Source organism: Moschus berezovskii, chromosome 20, assembly GCF_049115385.1.
Source record: "Moschus berezovskii isolate FMDL1 chromosome 20, NW_MosBer_1.0, whole genome shotgun sequence".
Lineage (NCBI taxonomy): Eukaryota > Metazoa > Chordata > Mammalia > Artiodactyla > Moschidae > Moschus > Moschus berezovskii.
Genome location: NC_142479.1, coordinates 34196852 through 34218051, shown reverse-complemented (window position 1 = coordinate 34218051; position 21200 = coordinate 34196852). Strand labels below are relative to the sequence as shown.

The following is a 21200-nucleotide window of genomic DNA, read 5'->3' as shown; positions in this document are numbered from 1 at the left end:
CAACACATCCATCAAATTACAAGGCAGAGGCCCACTGGGCTTCACCCTTCTGCCCTAGTCTCCAACAAAGCCCTCCAAGTACCTCCTGTACCACCATCCCATTGGCAAATGTTATGCCACAAAACACCGAGAGGTGGACGCAGATGACTGCTATTGAGGGGGCCATGTTACTGCTCTGATTAATTTGCTGTGATGAAAGAAGTAGTCCCTGCAGGAAGCCAACACCAGCACAACTCAGCCCTGTATGCAAGAGGCCCGCTGGAAGAGACAACCAAATCTGCCACTCACTCATGCTCTGTAGCTGTCATGCTGCTGCTGCTGCTGCTAAGTCACTTCAGTCATGTTCGACTCTGCGTGACCCCATAGACGGAAGCCCACCAGGCTCCCCCGTCCCTGGGATTCTCCAGGCAAGAACACCGGAGCGGGCTGCCATTTCCTTCTCCAATGCATGAAAGTGAAAAGTGAAAGTGAAGTCGCTCAGTCGTGTCCGACCCTTAGCGACCCCACGGACTGCAGCCTACCAGGCTCCTCCATCCATGGGATTTTCTAGGCAAGAGTACTCGAGTGGCTTGCCATTGCCTTCTCCTGTGGCTGTCATAGACCACAGAGAATTACAAGTTGAGGTTTAGATTTTAAAGAACTCAAATGACATGTTCCATGAGCTCTGGGGCCGCTAAATGGAACCAAAAATCTGCCAAAAAATGCACAACTTTCCAGGTTTGAAAGAATTCATTCTTTTTGCTATGATGACAGTTGATTTCAAGTTCATACATGAAAAGTCTTCGTACGGCAAGTGTATTCCTACTAATTAAACCACATGGGATTCCCAACACTATCAAAACAACAGCGGCCACAGGACAGCCAAGCTGTCTCATTTACTGTTGGGAAGAGCCAACCAGGCTTTAGTCAGTAGTATGTCCATATCTGGGTCTGTCTGCACAAATCTCTTTCTAAGGTCTTAGTTGGACCCTTTAAATCATCAAAGAAGAAACACTGAAATTTGAGATGAATCTGTTTCCTTTTTCTGGAGAAGAGAGCTTTCAATGTGAGATGAAAGCTCCACAGTTTCTGCATTACTCATTCTATAAATACTTTATTCCAGCCCAGTTCCTGATTTGTCCTTAAAAAGATGTCCTGGAGGCCTCAGTTGATAGGATGGTGAGCACAGGCCTACGCATACCTCGTTTAACCTCGCTGGGACCCCTCTTTTGTTCTTGGTGCCACCACATTCAGATCTCATGTTGTGACAGCTACGTATAGGTGTCTTTCTCCTACTAGAATATACGCACCTGTCTGATTCAATTTTTCATCTTTACCCAAGGCCCTGCCCCAAGAGGGAGCTTGAAAAACACTGGTGGATAAACGCTGGTGGAGAAGCATTCAATAAAATCCTCTTCAAACACAGGCATTATGGTTTCTATTTTTTGTTTAAAAAAAACAAAACAAAACCCAGGTAGGTGTAGGTGTGTGTGTGCGCGCACATGTGCATGCATGGTTGGAAGAGTCTCAAATTATAACCCAAACTATTAAACAGTGCACATCTCTGGGAGGAGAGATTTAGCGTAACTGAGAAAGAAGAGATTATTCTTTTTTAATATTCTGTCTTCTATTTTATTTTTTTAAGTTTTTTTTTATGTCAACCATTTTTTTAAAATGTGGACCATTTTAAAATTCTTTATTAAATTTGTTACAATATTGCTTCTGTTTTATCTTTTGATTTTTTGGCCACAAGGCATGTGGGATTTTAGCTCCCTGACCAGGGATCAAACCTATAGCCTCTGCACTGAAAGGCAAAGTCTTAACCACTGCACCTGGATCCACTGCCAGGGAAGTCCCAAGAAGAGATTGTTCTTTTAAAATATTTTATTCTGTTTGAGCTATAACAAGCATGTATTACTCTCCCTCTTTTTGGTAGATAAATTATCTGAAGCATGAAGATGATTTATAACTAAACTCAGATTTTCTAAAACCCTTGATATTTTAAAACTGTGATATAATTAACATAAAATTCACCATTTTAAGGTGATTTTCATTTCAGTGATTTCATAGAGGCTGAATATAATGTTGACCATAAATCTAATCACTGAGTCTCTAATGATGCATGTGGGTATAGTTAAATCCTATCTAGACATTTGCTTTTAATTTCAAGGCATTTTAATTTACAGACTATATCAAATCCCTCCTAAAAGTCAGGAATTTAGGCAATCAGCTAGAAACCTGGGCAGTTCCCTTCTTCCAGTAACTGTTATAGCACAGGACATTATGAGTTTGTTGGGGCTGGAATAATAAAAACAAAACACGCCCTGTCCTTAAGGCTCTTTCAGTCTAAGTTTCTAACAGTTTCTAACAGTCTAAGTTTCTAGATATCCACATCTGTCAAAAAAGAGCAAAAGATGATGCATCACACGGCTCAGTTTTAGGAAGAGCTTTCCAGGTGAACCTGTCTTTTCAGGTGAGCTCACCCTCATTGTTTCACTGTCAACCGGTCACCAAGGGGCGTGAAAAGGCCCGAGTGATACAGTGAAGGGTGGAAGGGAGCAAGCATGGGAGGGTCTCTGGTTAACCTGGCCTTTGGCTGACATCTTATCTGTTCTATTATTTTCCAAGGAATCTGATAACTTTCGATGAAATCTGGCATATGATAAAGAATACTAAGATACACTTCGATTGATTCTGTAGTTCCACTACCCTGAAACAAAATGGTGACCACAAAAGATTACCCAAAAGGCATATCCCTGGATCAAGGCCAGACAGGGGGAGGCTAGGAGACAAGGAACAGCCAGTCTTGATGGGGTATCCAGCAGCTAGACTGGCCATTAGGCCAGGTGGCACTTCTGACCCAGCCCCGGCCAGTCTCTTTCCAACACTGTCTGTTGGGAGCATGGTCAGCAGTCACTACTAAGTCCATCGGGGTCTCTGACACTGATGTCTGCAGGCTGCTGGTGAAGGTGTGGCCCCACTTGCCCACAGCAAGATGTTTGCTGGACCAGGTTCAGAGTGAACGTCACTGACAGATGCACAACCTTCACATCTCCCCAGAGCAGGGCGGCCACGAACCAATTCTCCAGGACCTGGCCTGCCTTGTGGAAGAGGCCGGAGGAGTTCCGTTGCCTTTCCAGAAACTCATCTTTAAGGGAAGATCCCTGAAGGCTGTGGAGCTGCCATGGTCAGGAACTGGAATGCAGAATGTTTGCTGGGTCACAATAACTGGGACAAAGAACTGTTTCAGGGGAAGAGACTGTCTTAAAAGAGAGAAGTGGCGTGGAGAAGCCTGTGTGGAAGACAGCTGACCAACTGGAGAGGTGAAGGGTGAATAAAAAGCTCATGGCTCAGGATTTCCCAATGCAGGGGGTGCAGGTTCGATTCCTAGTTGGAGAGCTAAGATCCCACATGTCTCACAGCCAAAAAACCAAAAAATGAAACAGAAACAACACTGTAACAAATTCAATAAAGCCTTTAAAAACGGTCCACTTAAAAAAAGCTCATGGTTCAGCAGGATTTTTTGTAATCTGAAACTCTGCAAACTAGATAGGAGAGCCAGGCAACAGCTAAACAACTGGAGGAGGTATTTGTAAATTGATTATGCCAGAGAATTTCAAAGACAGAAGTCCAAAAAGGAATGGATTGGTGGGAAAGGTTCAGGGGTTCCTAGTGACTGGCAACAACACCGCAGAGCATAGAACCCCCAGGAGACAGAAGGCTGCAGTCTGGGAACACGACCCTGGCAGTGGGTAAGAGTGGAGAGACGCCGGGCTGCCCTGAGAAACAAGTGGACATCCACTGTTATCATTTCCAGACCTTTTTCTTACCTATTTACATATATAAACATGCTTCTTCCACAAATGGAATTATACTATATGTACGGGGATGTGTGGCTCAGTTGGTAAAGAATCTGCCTACAATGCAGGAGATCCCTGGTTCAGGAAGATCCCTTGGAGAAGGAAATGGCATCCCACTCCAGTATTCTTCCCTGGAAAACTGATGGACAGAGGCGCCTGGCAGCTACAGTTCACGGGGTCGCAAAGAGTTGGACATGACTTAGCGACTAAATTACCACCACTGGGCTATAGCTAACGTTCTGCACCTACACACGTGAGAGGCTTTCTTCCTGTGACCGCGCACCTACGTCTATTCCTCATTCTACCACTCTGAAGCTGTTCTATCTACTCCACAGCGTGAATATACCATCTTTTACCTAAGGTCAATGATGGACATTATAGAAATCTCCAACGTTTTCTGCTTTTAAGGTTGCAGTTCACCTTTTTGGGGGTTACATCTTCCTCTAAGCACATCTTCATTATAATAAAACTCAAGAGTTGATAATGTAATAAGGTATTTGTGACTGAATAAGTGAGGACTCTATGACTCACAGAATTACTCGGCTTAAAATGGGGCCGATCCCTTGATAAAATGATGACAAGACATTCTAAAACATTCTAAAACTGCATAATAGACAAATGATAAAGCCATACAGAATGTTCTGTATGACTATTTGCATGAATTCAACGAAATCCTTGGGATGGGGGATTAAGCACTTGAGCTGATGGATGGAAACACCAAACTGTAAAAGACTTCAAAAGCGAAGCCCACCCACCCAGGCCACCAATGCCCCGGTCTGGTATCCCTTAGGACAGTCTTACCAGCGTTCCATCTGTCAGGGTACATCCGGAAAAGCGTTTTGCAAGAAACCCCTCAAAGTTAGTTGTTCTCTGAATAGCAAAGAGAAGCAATTTCACTTCAATTTCCTTAGCTCTTGTGCGCATGATCTTGGCAAGTTCTGTCCTTCAAATTAAAGAGAGAAGAATGTTGTCGAACAAACTGATCATTCAAGACAGGACAAAGGAAGTGGCTTTAGCTTATACTTTAAAAAAAAAAAAAAGTATGTGGTCATTTCAAAACCTGAAGTCTATCACCAACTAAGTTTAAAGCTCAGGGAACAGAAACACATATTCTAAATAAGAATTTTAGGGAATTTCCTGGCAGTCCAGCAGTGAGGACTCTGCAATCTTGCTGCCGAGGGCCTGGGTTCAATCCCTGGTGGGGGAACTAAGATCTCATAAACCATGCAGCCTAAATAAACAAGAAGAATTTTAAGGTGAAATTATCCACCAGTCCAAAAAAAATAAACAAAATCAAAGATAATGGATATCAATTTGCTTTCACAGCTACTACAATTTTTATTATTTTTAAAATTTCCATTCACTTGTTAATAGTATGTATGAAGCATTTACTCAGTATTTTATTCAGTTCAGTCGCTCAGTCGTGTCCGACTCTCCGCGACCCCATGAATCACAGCACGCCAGGCCTCCCTGTCCATCACCAACTCCCAGAGTTCACTAACTCATGTCCACAGAGTCGGTGAAAATGCATATATTCTATGTAATTTTACAAGTCATTAATTACTGAACCATAAAGCCCTCCCTCTTCCACATAGCTCAGTAACCATCTCTTCAACCAGAAAGCAGGACCCCTGGGTAGAGATGGGAGAGATGAGAGTCGATCCCCTTGTAAAAAGTGACAGGTACCCATCTGGGTGTTTCCTGCCTGTGACGCTTACAGGCCACTCAAGTGTCCCATCTCAGAATGCTACGTTTTAAGGGAGCAGTTGCATGAGAGTTCTCAGTAAGTACTGAGCTACGGATCATCTTCCCACACAAATAAACAACAAAAACCAAACAAAGAGCCTCTTAATTTGAGAATTATGTATCTAAAGGCTTTTAGCCAAAATTCAAACAATGAAAGCTTGGCAGCAGCACTGTCATTAGCTGACACAACAGCACATGTGTTGGCTTTTGTGTACACTCACTGTCCTGTGGACTTCATTTTTCACAGAAAATGCATTTTGCAAGACACTGAACTAGGGGCTAAAGTGAATTAGTTATCAATCTCTCAAGCAATGCACTCTTTCTCTGCTAATCAGGAATTAGAAAGTGACAACCACAATCAACCTTGAATCAATAAGGTCCTCTAAATCCAGCAGCAAGTATGTTTCTGAAAACCACCATCACACAGAATGTGAAGCACCAAGGGTGACCCTAATGTAAACTAGGGACTCTGGGTAGCAAGGAGGTATCAAGGTAGGTTCAGCAACTGTAATCTGTATACACTCTGGTCGGGGATGTTGATGATGGCGGAGGCCTCTGTGAATGCAGGGGAGGGCAGGGGGTATATGGGAAATCTCTTCTTGTCAATCTTGCTGTGAACGTAAATCTGCTTTAAAAAATAAAGCCTACATGTGCATCCTAGCGCCCAGGCTCTGCAACAAGAGGAGTCAATGCAATGAGAAACCAGTGTGCCACAGGTAGATAGTAGCCCCTGCTCACCCCAGATAGAGAAAGCCCATGCACAGCAATGAAGACTCAGCAGTCATAAATAAATAATTTAAAAAATAAAGCCTATTTAAAAAAGCAAACAAAATCAGCAACCAGTATCTCTTAATGAATCCCTGCCCCCTATGATGTGCTCTTAAAGCATACAACTTGACTGTACTCCACAATTTTAAGAGAGATGATTACCATGAATTACTCTAAGGTGGCTGAGTTATGCATACATATGGGACTTCTTAAAAAATTAACTGGGGTTAATGTAATTGTGCACTGGTCAGAGGGCCTCTGTAGACTCTAGCTTTACCTCTGTCATGGACACACTGATCTATACTTCTTGGGCTTTAATTCTTTGATCTAAAGGGACTACCTGGCCCTGGGCTATGGCTCATGGAACTGAAGACAGGAGGAATGGGAGAAGGTCTCTAAAAGGCTCAGAACACTCAGATGCCAAAGTGACCGATGATCCGAAGACTGTAAACACGGGGTTAGGGGTGGGAAATCTGCTCAACAACTATTTTCTGAGTGTGTACTATGTCACTGGAGCAGACACTGCCCTGTCCCTCTGGAACCGTCTACCCAGCATGTCAGAAAAGCAGAGCGATGATGGATGTACGTCCACTGCACATTGATACGTGTGACACAGACACAGGGGAAAACGTGGGGCAATGAACCACTACAGGGAAATCTGGCTGACATGCTTTCGGATGGCTAAGAAGGTGGGCCGTTCGCGGTAGGGCAAGGCTATAGGGAAGTCCTGGAACAAAGATAAGAGCAGACTGTGCTGCTATGTGGTGTGTATATCACTCTTGAGGTGGAACAGACACACAAACAAGTGCTTTGGCTACAGCCTGCTAGCCCAGGGCACTCATGTACCCTTTTCCATTTTTCCCTATCAAGTGTTTATCCCCTCATCACATAATGCTCTCTCCTCTAAGGCTGGAACTCTGAAGATGGAGAAGGTGGAATACAGCTACAGCTGGAGTTAGGGATTCAGTTTGGATACATTCTAACTTTCAACAGGAATGGAGTCTTCTGAAGGGACTTCAGCACAGCTGAAGACATTCTCATGAAAATCATGATTCTCAAGCCAATTTTTAAAAACAGGTGGAAGTGGTTCCAAAGCCACAGGAACCCATAGAGACTGGGGGGCTGGGCTTTAATCAACTGATATCAATCAATACCCAAACCAGTAGAAAGTTGGCAGCTACCTTGTGATGTGGCAAAATTCTACGGCAATTCTCTCCGCCATGTACCACTCACGTGGGAACATCCGGCCATATTTCTCCTCGTAGTCCACGAGCTGGCGTTTGATCCAGGCATAGCGACGGTCGATTTTGTCCAGCCAGGCAACCTGGGGGAAGCAGGGAATAAAATCTACCTCAGTGCTTAGAAGTAGTATTTACAGTTGAAGGAAATAAGCAAAAACATAGAAGAAAAACACAACCAATCTATTTTTCATGATTTTAGAGTCTGCTAAGTCACTTTAGTCGTGTCTGACTCTGTGCGACCCCATAGAAGGCAGCCCACCAGGCTCCCCCATCCCTGGGATTTTCCAGGCAAGAACACTGGAGTGGGTTGCCATTTCCTTCTCCAATGCATGAAAGTGAGAGTAACGTCGCTCAGTTGTGTCCGACTCTTAGCGACTCCATGGACTGCAGCCTACCAGGCTCCTCTGTCCATGGGATTTTCCAGGCAAGAGTACGGGAGTGGGGTGCCACTGCCTTCTCCGTTTAAAGAGTCTAGGTTACTTTTTTTTTACTTGATTCAGAGGTTCTTAACCCGGGGTCTATGACTGGGCTTCAGGGGTCTATAAATTTCCTGAAACTGTATGCAAGGTTTTATGCATAGGTGCATTTTTGCAGAGAAGATCTCTAGCTCTCATCCATTTCTCCAAAGGATCAGGGACCCTAAAATGGTTAACAATCACTGAACTGTACAGTCAGCCCCTAGGAATCAGGGTTTAACAACCAACATCTTAAGACAGTAATACTAATAAAATATAAATCATAGACTTGAGGGCAATCAATTTTTAGTACAATTCAAATGTGACGTCTGAGCTCATTTGGTCAATACTTACATCTTGGTTTTCTTGAAAAAGTACTAGGTACTCTGACAGATGCTGTTTAATAAACTTTTTGATGATTTCCTGTTTGATTCTGGGGTCCAAGATATTAGCAACCTGACATGCATCTCGTAGAACGTTGCTGGGTCCTCCTGGCCTCTGGTAAAACACACAACACACACACCAGTTCAAAAGCCAGAAACGACCTTTAAATCTTATGGCCTCTGACAGCTGCTGCTTCTTGTTCTACTCATGATGTTGTTATTATTTCCACTCCCCTGACACTCATTCTTCTGCGGTGGATGGATATTTGAGTTACTTGTTCCTCAGTGAAAGAATCATTAAGCTAGTCTGTAGTAGCCAATATAAAAGCTACTCCGTGAATCAACAATGAGACATCCTGGAAACAGGGCCAGCAATGATGGCAGGAACTTTTGCTTTCTGAACTGAAGTCACCTTCCTGAAGGGCCCTAAAAGTCAGAATGACACCAGTCTGATACCACATGTGCCACCTTCCTCTGATTCTAACCTTGGATTCCTGTTCTCAAAGTGCTGTATCTATGCCAAACAGCATGCTGGCATTTAAAATCTAAATCCAGGTTCCATCCACCATCCTTCCCCACTGATGGTCAACCACGCAGACAGGCAGACAAATTATGTTATGATATTGGCGCCTTGACCTGAAAAAAACAGTAGAAGACCATCAAAGGGCTATACTGATACATCAGGATGGGAAGGCCTTTGTTAGGACTGAAGGCAACTGAGTCTCCACGAACCTTTCTTTACAGTAACTCACTGAATGAACATGGCTGGCTGAGTGGACTACAGAACACTTGGTATCGGCTTGTGGCTTGGCTAAACAGCCACATAACTTTGGCACAGTTATTGACATTCATCTGAAAAATAATTGGAAAAAAATAATGCATTTTAATTAGGTGATGATTAAGGGTCTTCCAAATCTTTATGATTTTTTAAAATCAATTCTAATTTATTCATCTCAACTGAAGTTCAAGAGTTTCTTAAGTGTCACTTAGGCTGCCCAAGAGCTAACTAAACTGTTAAATGCTGAGTATGCTCCGTGCTGAGTGTCTATTCTGTCATTCACTGAGAATTCTGACTGCTCAACTCTGGCTTCTGTGTGAAAACGTTCAATCTGACAGAGAAGTCATGAAAGCCAAAATCTACAGGCTCATGGGTTCAGATTTTTTCATTTATAAAGGACCTCACAGTAACCTTGGATACCTTTTTAAACAAATCTTGATTTCAATTTGTGAAGCAGTAATAAAAACACAAAGCCTTTAAGAGAGGTCAATTAGTCACTCAGAAGGGAAAAAGAAAACTTTTAGAGAAACATCAAGTCATCTAGCCAGAGAAAAGGGAAATAAGTTGTTAAACAAAACCATTTTCACCTCATTTTCCTCGTGGGGGCTGAGAAAAAGTTATAATGTAGGTCAATGTTACATTTTCCTAAATGATAAAGCTGGGCTTCATCTGCATCTTCCTAAAACTTCTTAAAACCAAGGTCACTAGCAGAGTAGAGTAAAGCAGACCCTAGGGCTTATAACTTGTGAATCTCTTACTATCCCTTTTTACAGGACTGTTTTCTGACACCCACTCCCCACAGTTTCAGCAAATGGAAAAGGAAGATGAAGTCCACAAAGGAACATGCTTTATGAATAAAATACCTGATTGCTAGAAGACAGCTAGAATATACGTAGACATGAAAACCAGAGGCAGGTTTCCTATAGGAGGTAATATAACAAAGCTGGGGCAGCTACCCCCACATACTTCCTAAGTCTCTTTTATGAGGCACAAAGAACAACGATTAAGATATTTCCAGTTGTTGAATTACAGAGCGGATCCAGGAAATGTTCCTTGGCTCAGCAAACAGACATATATCCCCCACCTCCATCTACCAAGCACTGCCTGCCAGTGTGTGCTTCAGGTCATTTCTGAGCCGCACAGTTCTTGCTCCCGAAATAGCTCAAATAATAGAGGGGGAAAAAAGCTTCTGAGGGTTCTACTCTCCTCAACACATGCAAAGCATTAAGATTATGTCTGCTACAATTTGAAGGATGGAGCTAAAAGCAGTTACCCCAGCACAGTGACGGCCAAATGAGGCAAAGCTTGTTACATGAGAAGTGTAACCAATAGCTCACGAATGAAATTACTGTGGGCTTTGCAGACACAACACAAACAGCCAGGCTACCAGTGAGAGCTGAAAGGATTCATCCCAAAGAACAGGATTCTGACCATTAAAAGCGAGTCTCCTAACTGTCACTACGAGAATTACTTAAGCCTGGGCACGTTTCTGTCCGTTGTCTCTCCACCAAATTGAAACCAAAAAGTTATGTAACAATCTTAAAAAAAAAAATCACTGTGGTTTGGAAAAAAAAATTAAACAAACAAACAAACAGAGTAACCATGAGAAAAAAGGTAATTCCCCAGACAGACATTTTGGGTTTGACAAACGTTACATGAAATCAAAACAAATCCTCACTGTGGATGCTGTGAGGACACAGATGAGGAGCCAACTGATATTGCTTCGGGATATTTAAAATCAAGGATGGTCCATTACTCTGACTTTAGCACAGAGACTTTACGGCTGCCAGCAACTGCATTTGAAATAGTAAGTGAGTCATAGTTACGGTGAGTGTGAATCAGGCCAGAATATGGTGAGAATATCCAAAGACTGAAGGGAAAATGCAAAACAATACCTTGGTGCCCTGGGAAGGAAAAGCTTCTTCAAAATCGGCCAGGATTTGCTGTCCTAACTCAGTCTGGGCCGCCTTCACTCTGTAGGGAAAAGAGAACATATCATTGCCTGGCATAATTTCCAAATGTCCATAAATAACTGTGCACGGATCCATAGAGGTTATGACTGCTGAAGTCTTCAGGGATCATCCAGGAAGCAGGGAGTGGTGGCTAGATAAGATAGGTCACACACTAGTTAGCAGCAGGTTTATGACTACATCATCTTCCCCAATGGCTCAGTGGCAAAGAATCCACCTGCAATTCAAAGAATTCTCCTGCAATGCAGGAGACACAGGAGTCGCGGGTTCAATCCCTGGGTCAGGAAGTTCCCCTGGAGAAGAGAATAGCAACCCACTCCAGTATTCTTGCCTGTAAAATCCCATAGACAGAGAAGCCTGGTGGGCTACAGTCCACAGGGTCACAGAGTTGGACATAACTAAGCATGCACGCACACACAGGTTCTTTCTACATCCCAAAGCTCTCCTAGGCCACCCCTCAGCTGTTGTGAGGTAGTATACATCAGTCTTTGCAAAATGTCACTGGGGTAGTTACGCCGCAGCAAGATGCTATATACTAATGCCCAAGTCAAATATAAATCCACTTCGGGTTACTGGTGTAATTACTCTGCCATTCCTTGGAGAATAGGATGGGAAGCGGGTTTTGAACTGCTTCAGGGTTGTCATTTTTTTCAACCTGGAAACCAACATCAAGAGTCTAAGTTTTAACAAGTGAACCAAAATACTGTTTTCTAAAGTAAAAAGATCAAATGATAAAATGAACTGCTACTTGAGTGTGAAGGTCACTGAAGGAAGACTTAAGTCCGCTCGGGAGATGGTGAGGATGAAGACTGAGTCACACTGGAAAGGAGTTTGAAGCGGGAGGTTGGAACTGAACCGGGTGGTTTTCATGGAAATGAGGAGCTCAAGAAATAGTGCTTGGCTGAGAGGAAAGAAGAGAAAGGAGAAGCAGCCAGGAGGACAGAGGAGCTCTGGGTCAGCCGCCTGCCACCAGCTCGCCCTCCCCCAACCCAGGGAGTTGGGTCCCTCCTGCCCACCATCCTCACAGCTGGACTGCCCTGAGCCTGAGGCAAATCTTTTATCTTCGCTAAAAGCACCATAAAATAATGTTCTTCCTTTTTTGGTCTCTACCCTGTTACTCTGGAATTAACTTTATGAAGTTTCTAGAAATAGTGAACAGCTCAAAACCACAATTTCTTTGGCTACTAGGCTGTTCCTGGCAACCTACAGAGATTTTTTTTTTTAATTGAGGGGATAGTCAGGACCCAAAATGGTTGGTTATTCTGTGGCATAGTTATAATTACGCCTTATTCCAAATACTTTCCAGGGTTTTTCCACTATCTTCAAAACCTAAAACTACTCTTATAGGTGGGTTTGCAGCCTCTTTTAGTTACTTTCCAAGGGGATGAGAAATGATAGAGATAAGGGTGTCACCCAAGTAGCCAACACATTAGAATCTAATGACATTAAAAAGTGATTCATCTACACTTGCCCAGCGTACCACAGGAAACATTCCTTGAGTATGAGTTCTGACAAGAGCGAAGATGCTTTTGTAAACCCATTACCTCTGAGGTCTTATGACTCCACATAATGGGCCAGACAGACCGACTCCCCTGGTGCCAGGTCACAAGACAGAGCTTTCAGGCCCCTCTGTTCCTTCTCTCTCCTCTTGGCAGCCACAGAGAGCACAGGTTCCCCCCGAAGCCACAGATCACTCCTGGAGGGGAAGTTCCACCCCGTTTGAAAAGTCACAGTCTTATTCGCAGGGCTCCTGAGTGTCTCGGTGATGTGATGGTCCCAGCTCTGCCTCTGTCACCTTTCCTACTCCGCCATCCCCTAACCCCATATTCTTAACCAGATTTGAAATTGGGGTGCCTGAGGCAATATGGATGGACCTAGAGATTATCATACTAAGTGAAGTAAGTCAGAAAGAGAAAGACAAATACCATATGTTATTTCTTACATGTGGAATCTAAAATGTGACACAGATGAAATTATCTATGGAACAGAAACAGACTCACAGACATAGAGAACAGACCTGTGGCTGCCAAGGGGGAGGGAGGAAGGGGTGGGATGGACTGAGAGTCTGGGATTAATAGGTGCAAACTGTTAGAATGGATAAACAGCAAGGTCCTACTGTATAGCATAGGGAACTTTAACCAATCTCCTGGGATAAACCATAATGGAAAAGAACATAAAGAGGAATGTATATATGTGTATAACTCACTTTGCTGTACAGCAGAAGTTAACACAACAGTGTAAATCAACTATACGATACTTCAATAAAATATTTAAAAACAGAAATTGGGGTGCCTGCAAAAACAACCAGAGCCTATAAGGGCAAAAGTATCAGCCTGTGATTTGCAGACCCCCTTGCCTTCTTCTACAGTCCATTTCCAAGGTTACTTCTTGAGACAGTCTAGACTTCACTGTGCAACTAGTGAGCTACGTGTACTCCTAATTAAATCATTTCCCTCATGTGGGCCACAACTAAGAATGGTTGTGAAATAAGAGGGCAGGGATGGAGGCCTGGACTAGATGGCTCTCAGTATTATTGTTATCTGATTACTCCACAACACCCATCCTACAGCTCTAGCTGGCAACAGCATCCATCCTTACCAGTGATTGCAAGTCAGATGTTTAATGAACACTGGAGCAGAATAATCAGCTTTTGCACGTTTCCAAGTGTAGCTTCTGAAGTGTCTAACAGTGACTCAGATGAAAGAGAAACCATTCCCCTTAGTGACAGTAATGATGGTATCTAGAAACCCAAACCCTGATTCATGCACTTGCAGGACAAGATGTGAATAGTGGTCTTTACAATCAGTTGCCTGAGCAAGATCCTACAAAGACATCAGACACACTGAAAAAAACACATCTTTGGCCTCACTCCTTCAAACTCCTTCCTCTTCCAACCATGAAAAGTAAGCTCTTACTGTGAAGAGATGGAGCAGTAGACTCTGTTAGCAGAGTATAGATAAGTTCAGCTACCAAGACTTCCTAGTCATCCTTATGAAAGTCAACCTACAACTAATAGGGAACAGGGGAAATGACAATTTCTCCTGGATCCAAATAAGCTTGACCTGGTTAGGTGGTGACAACTCAGTGCTGACCACTCTTAGCAAATGAGAGATTCCCTATGCTATGCCGGAAGCGATGGTCAACCAACTGCCTCCTGGCATCCTCCACACCATGTGAGCAAGGGTTGTTCAAAGGCACCCTTCCCATGGGACCTCCCTTGTGGTCCAGTGGTTAAGGGGCAACTAAGCCGACGCGACTCAACTACTGAGCTATACACACCATAACTGGAGAGAAGAAAGCTCGAGTACCACAGCTAAGACCTCATGCAGCCATAAATAAATGAAGATTAAAAGAAAAGCACCGTGCCGAAATGTGCTATCAGATTTCAGCAGAGGGGTGGCAGCAGAGGGACCACAAACTACGAAAATCATTTAGACATTTATGCACAAAATAACCCTGATGCTTCCAATACCCAGTGAATGACTGTCCCAGAGAAAGTACCCTCAGTAATTTGCAATAAACTGACATCCCAAAATAGAGAGTCTGAACAGGACAGAATGATTAGTCAGTCTGATTAGTCAGATACTCCAGTTCCAAGGAGACAGAATCTCAACCAAGAATCTTAAGAGTGACTCAGTGGGACGCTTTGATATCATCAAGTACAATCCTTACGCTTTCAAAACGTGCTTTTGAAACTTAATATCCTTTCAGAAAGAACATGTCATAGTCATACAGCCAGCTGGGCCTTTTCTTTCTTCCTTTTTCTTTCTTTATGTAAAAATTTTTATTGAAGTATATATAGTTAGTTGACTAGCTAGGCCTTTTCATCCTCCACTTTAATTTCTTTGACCACTATGCCAAGTGATCCCCTCAATCTGCCAAGTACCTCTCATGCAGAAGAGGTGAGAAATAGCCCATAAAAAAGTATGTTTCAGTTAGAAGGTTTCATGGGTTTCAAGAGAACGCCAGAACCTTCCATTTTTCCTCAGGAAATACTGACTGATTACTAGACACATTGGCTTTCTCAGATATTCTTAAGCCAGGAGGATTTGAAATATAAAGATTACATTAAAGGAAAAAAAAAAAAACTTTCCTTCAATGCTACATTAATGTTTAAGCATTTTCCAGAAGCGTAGTTGGAAGAAACAGCTGTATTCAAATTGACATCCATGAACTTCATATTTCAAACGTGCAGGCAAAGATGTCAGAACACAGGCTTTCCTGTGACTTCCGCAGTCTACAGACAGCAAGCTCTGCAGTTAGAGGCACTGAGGCAGTGCACAGGGTGTAAGGCTCCCGCCTCCCCCCTCTCCCCAAACAAACAAGCTATTTCTATCACTTCCAGATGGTTCTACCATTGCTATGTAAACATAGGGAGGAAAACTCACCAGAAATGATGCTAAAAATAAGAAGTCTGGACTTTCCTCAAACTTTTAGTACCTCCTGAAAAAGAACTGCAGTCCAGGCACTGGAAACAAGCAATTCCTTCCCTTCTGTTAATTTTAGTATTATTTAACAGCACTTATTCTCTATTAATCAACACACTTTTTTTTTTTTTTTGCAAATAGAAGTTGTGAAATGAACAAAAAGAAAAGTAAATCCTCCTGTGTTTGCAGCAATCCTACATGATAATGAATACCTGGAGCACAAAACTATACTGATAGAAAGTTATCTTTTAAGGGGAGTGTCATCATAGCAGTGATCACAAAGTTTCTGCGATTTATAAAATAACTTCTTTGGAAAAACAAAATTAAAAGGCAAGAAATCCTCAAAGAGTGCATTCTCTTGTTTTTCCCTATATGCTTTCTTATAATATAAATAAAATTCAGTTCTACCCATGTTCCTGCCATCAGCAGTGCCCATCCTATGCAACCACGCAACCTCCTCGACTACATGGTCGCTGTCATGGAATGGTCTTTATCTTTTTCTAATCCAGAACATGGCCCCAACCTCCAGTCTTTTGTAACTATAACTGCCAAGACTTTTACAAAATACAAATAAGACCATGTCTCTTCTTGCTTAACATATTTCATTGTCCACAAAATGAATGAGAGTCAGATCTATGACCTGACTCTGCCTACTGAGACAGACTTTCACTCTCCACTCTCTTCTCTTCCCCCTTCTCTTCTTGTCTTGGTAGTAATGTCCTACCTTTTGTTTTGGCCACACCCCACCATGTGGGATCTTAGTTCCTTATCCAGGGATCAAACCCGCACCTCCTGCAATGAAAGCATGGTGTCTTAGCCACTGGACTGTCGGGGAAGTCCCCAGATCTTACCCATTCTTTTAAGGTCAGATTAAAATTTGATACTTCTTGACCTCTACCCTCAGCCCCTGAAGGCTGAGTCTCTCAGTCCCTCTTCGGAGACCCTGCTGTCCCCAGACAGCATGGACTAGTTCTGTTATATCCCAAGGAGTATGTGTTTTTCACCTCGTGCCCTCAGGACCCCAGCACAGGGCCTGGGATCTAGAAAGTGTGTGGTCAGTATGTATTAGATAAATGAAGAGAAGAATAAGTGAATGGGAAAAGAGATCAACTCTGGATTATCATGAGGGTGAGAGGTGGTGATGCTGTCTCCCCCACTCACACCCACCCCCACCACCCAGCAGAGCAACTCTGCCTTCTTCATCTGAGCTTCTGTCTTTCCTGCAGCTCATAAGGTCCCGTTTGTCTGCTCTCTTGGCTGCTTCGCATCCCCAGGTTGACAGGGCAATCAGCCAGTTCTGAGTGTGATGGGATTAGGAAGGAGGAAAGGAAGCGTGGTGATTTCCCGAGTATTTTGCCAAGCTCTGTTCCGACACTCCTTAACAGTTCCTTGGCATTTCCATTCTAAGATGGCACCCTGAGCACGAGGTATAACCCCTCCCGTTCCTGCCCCAGATCGTCTGAAATAAGGAAAAGAGTTTAATAAGAATCCAGAATTGGGCAAGAAAAGGAGAGGTAGACTAGAAACTCTGGTAGGACAGAAATGAAGAAGGAAACCTCTGCCAAAATGGTTTCTCAAAGATGAAGGACATGGGCTTCCCTGGTGGTCCAGCGGTTAAGCATCAGCCCTGCAATGCAGCGGACACCGGTTCAATCCTCGGTCCAAGAAGATCCCACATGCCCAGGGGTGACTAAGCCTGTGGCTCACTGAAGCCCGGGAGCTGCAACTACTGAGCCCAAATGCCTAGAGCCGACACTCCGCAACAAGGGAAGCCACTACAGTGAGAAACCCACACACCACAACCAGAGCAGCCCCCACTCGCCACAACTAGAGAAGGCCCATGAGTAGCAGTGAGAGCCCAGCACAGCCAAATAAAGTTTACAAAGATGAAGGCCATGAAGGGAGTGGGCACCAGGAGCAGGAGGGTGGCTCCTGGCACCTGCCAGGGGGATGCTGGGCTCCTGCAAGAGAAACAACTAAGCCAGTGCCAGGTCTCACCCCGCCCTTGAGCAATCAGGTCAGGAGTGACTGTGGGTCTGAGAAACCCAGCAGAGTCCACAGGGCTGACAACACACAGGCAGATCAGAAACTCATGGGCCCAGAAGATCAGCCACCAGCACAGCCTCCCTGGGGGCTCCCCCAGCTCCAGCCCCACCTCACCTGAGAAGCATAAGCACTGTCTGCAGCACATGTAGCCAAGTGGCATATCCCGCCTACCCCCTCATGAGCAGGGGGCTGTAAGATAGCATCTCTGATCAGGCTGACAGAGAATCTCACAGCCAAAAATGAGCATTCTGTTAGATATCACCAAACATGTAAACACCAAGAAAGTCATTATAAATGAACCGAAGACCTTAGTGCACAGAGAAACAGAGCAGGCAACTCAGAACTTTAGAATTTGTATAATTTATGTTCCCTGAGAGGTTTAAGATGATACTATGCCCATGAAAAAAGAATTAACTAGATACCCCGAAGATTAAAGTTGGATTGTTGTAATAAAAACTCAACAGCTAGGCCAAATAACAGACCGGGCACCATTGAAGAACAAATTTAAAAAGGAACGTTGAGTTGAGGAATTCAGCTTAACAGGACCAAAAGATATTAAGCATTAAAAAAATAAAGAAAGAAAGAAGGGCCTGGCTTCAATCCCTGGTCAGGAAACTAGATCCCACATGCCGCATCTAAGAGCTCACATGCCACAGCTAAAGACCCCATGTGTCCCAATTAAAAGGTCCTCACGCCACAGCTAAGACCTGGAACAGCCAAGTAAATTAATAAATATATTTTAAAAAATTAAGAAACACAGTAGCAGATCCAGAAGCTCCAATACTCATGTACAAGGGATTCCACAAAGAGAAATAAAAGAGAACACCATCTCAGAATTTCAGGAACTCACGAGTCTTCAGATTAACCACACCATTAAGTACAAAGCAACATGAATGAAAGGAAATCTATGTCCTAGTAAAATTCCTAATTCTCCCACCGCCAAATCTCAAATGCTTCCAGAAGAAAATAAAAATGAAACAAAAATAGATTATCTTATAAAGGAGTAAGAATGAGATGGCCTTCAGGTTTTTTTCCAGGCAGCAATGAATGCCAGATGATAGACTGCCTTTGTCTATCCTACAACAGTCATGAGGTCGAAGCAACTCAGCCATCCAACAACAGATGAATGGACAAACAAAATGTAGTCTCTACGTACAGTGAAGTTCAGTTCAGTTCAGTTCAGTTCAGTCGCTCAGTCGTGTACGACTCTCCGCGACCCCATGAATCACAGCACGCCAGGCCTCCCTGTCCATCACCAACTCCCGGAGTACACTCAAACTCATGTCCACAGAGTCGGTGATGCCATCCAGCCATCTCATTCTCCGTCGTCCCCTTCTCCTCCCGCCCCCAACCTTTCCCAGCATCAGAGTCTTTTCCAGTGAGTCAACTCGTCTCATACTCAGCCTTAAAAAGGAACAAAATTCTGATAAATGATATAACACAGATGAATCTGAAAACATGCTAACTGAAATAAGCTGGACACAAATTGTTTGAGTCCACCTACATGAGGTACCCAGAAGAGGCAAATTCACAGACAGAAAATTGACCAGAGGTAACCAGAGGTGGGGAAGAAGAGGTAATGAGTGCTATTATTTAATGCATAGAGAGCTTCTATCTGGGGTAATCAAAAACTTTAAAGAATGGTTGTATGGTAATGTGAATGTGTGCTTGCATGCTCAATTGCTTTAGTCATGTCCAACTCTTTGTGACCCTATGGACTGTAGCCCACCAAGCTCCTCTGTCTGTGGGATTCTCCAGGCAAGAATACTGGATGGGTTGCTATGCCCTCCTCCAGGGAATCTTCCTGACCCAAGGATCGAACATGTGTCTCCTGCGTTGCAGATGAATTCTTTACCACTGAGCCACTGGGGAAGCTTGAATGTATACTTAATGCTACGAAATTGTACAGCGAAAAATAATTAAAATGGTAAATTTTAATGCAATGTATATTTCAATACAATTTTTAAAGAGATAAAGAAGTAAGCACCTTGAATAAACCAATTACTATTGAAGAGACTGAAAGGACAAGGATCTGGATTGAAAACAGGTGACACACATAGATGGTTTCTGCAGGCAAGATCTGGGACTTCCCTGATGGTCCAGTGTTTAAGAATCTGCCCTGCAATGCAGGAGATGCAGGTTCGATCCCTGATTGGGGAACTAAGATCTCACATGCCGCGGGGCAACTTACTGAAGCCTGAGCACTGCAAGAAAAGATCCCGTATGATGCAGCTAAGACCAGATGCAGCCAAATAAAATAAATATATAAATAATAAAATAAAATAATATTTTTAAAAAATCTGCCAGATCTGACAAAGGATTAGTATCCAGAACACACAGAGAATTCCTACAGATTAATACAGAAGGGTGGTGCTGGAGAAGACTCTTGAGAGTCCCTTGGACTGCAGGGAGATCCAACCAGTCCATTCTAGAGGAGATCGATCCTGGGTGTTCATTGGAAGGACTGATGCTAAAGCTGAAACTCCAATACTTTGGCCACCTAATGTGACGAGTTGACTCACTGGAAAAGAGCCTGATGCTAGGAGGGATTGGGAGTGGGAGGAGACGGGGACGACAGAGAATGAGATGGCTGGATGGCATCACCGACTCGATGGACATGAGTCTGAGTGAACTCCGGGAGTTGGTGAGGTACAGGGAGGCCTGGCGTGCTGTGTTTCATGGGGTCACAAAGAGTCGGACACGACTGAGCGACTGAACTGAACTGAAGGTGACTTAGACAGTAAAGAATCTGCCCGCAATGTGGGAGACCTGGGTTGGATCCCTGGGCTGGGAAGATCCCCTGAAGGAGGGCATGGCAACCCATTCCAGTATTCTTGCTTGAAGAACCCCACGGACAGAGGAGCCTGGCAGGCAACAGTCCATGGGGTCAAAAAGAGTCAGACATGACTGAGCGACTAAGCACAGTACACAAGTAACTCAATAGACAAACATGCAAAGGATACATACTGGCATCTCGCAGAGGAAATGCAAATGACTAACAGTCAAATGAAAAGAAAACTAATCTCACTAGTTGCCAGAGAAGTGAAAATGTAAGGAATTAGGTACCATTTTTTATCCATCAGATAAATGAAAAGGAAAATTAACCAAATCAAGTGTTGATGATATGGGGAAATGGGTACTCACACACTGTTCGGATGGTCCTATAAATAAATTAAGCCACTTTGGAGGGCAAAGGAACAGCAGTTATTAAAATTGTAAATGCATGTGACCTATTACCCAGAATTTATCATAGAAAAGTTGCAGATGTGTAAGGAGTGTATTTTTAAAATCAGAAACAAACGGTCTAGTGATATGAAAATGGTTAAATAACCTGTGGTATATTATACTACAGAACTCTATGCATCAATTAAAGAGAATGAATTAGGTTTGTATACACTGATGTGGTAAAGCCTCTAAAATGCACTCTTAAAAACAAAAAGAAAGTTTCAGAATGAAGCATATGGTATGAGATCATTTATTTAAAACAAAACAAAGCAAAATAAACCCACAATCTAAAACTAAAGATTTATTTAAATGCACAGAAAAA

General features: G+C 43.3%; 1 protein-coding gene across 1 annotated transcript in view; it reads right to left on the bottom strand.

Moving 5' to 3' along the window:
- VPS53 (VPS53 subunit of GARP complex) overlaps positions 1-21200 on the bottom strand; it is a 132807-nt gene that overhangs the window by 75021 nt on the left and 36586 nt on the right. The window contains exons 8-11 of the mRNA XM_055402900.2: positions 11106-11184; positions 8404-8547; positions 7535-7677; positions 4641-4782 (exon numbers count right to left, since the gene is read on the bottom strand). Coding sequence (XP_055258875.2) covers positions 4641-4782; positions 7535-7677; positions 8404-8547; positions 11106-11184 — 508 coding nt within the window. The remainder of the gene's footprint in view (positions 1-4640; positions 4783-7534; positions 7678-8403; positions 8548-11105; positions 11185-21200) is intronic.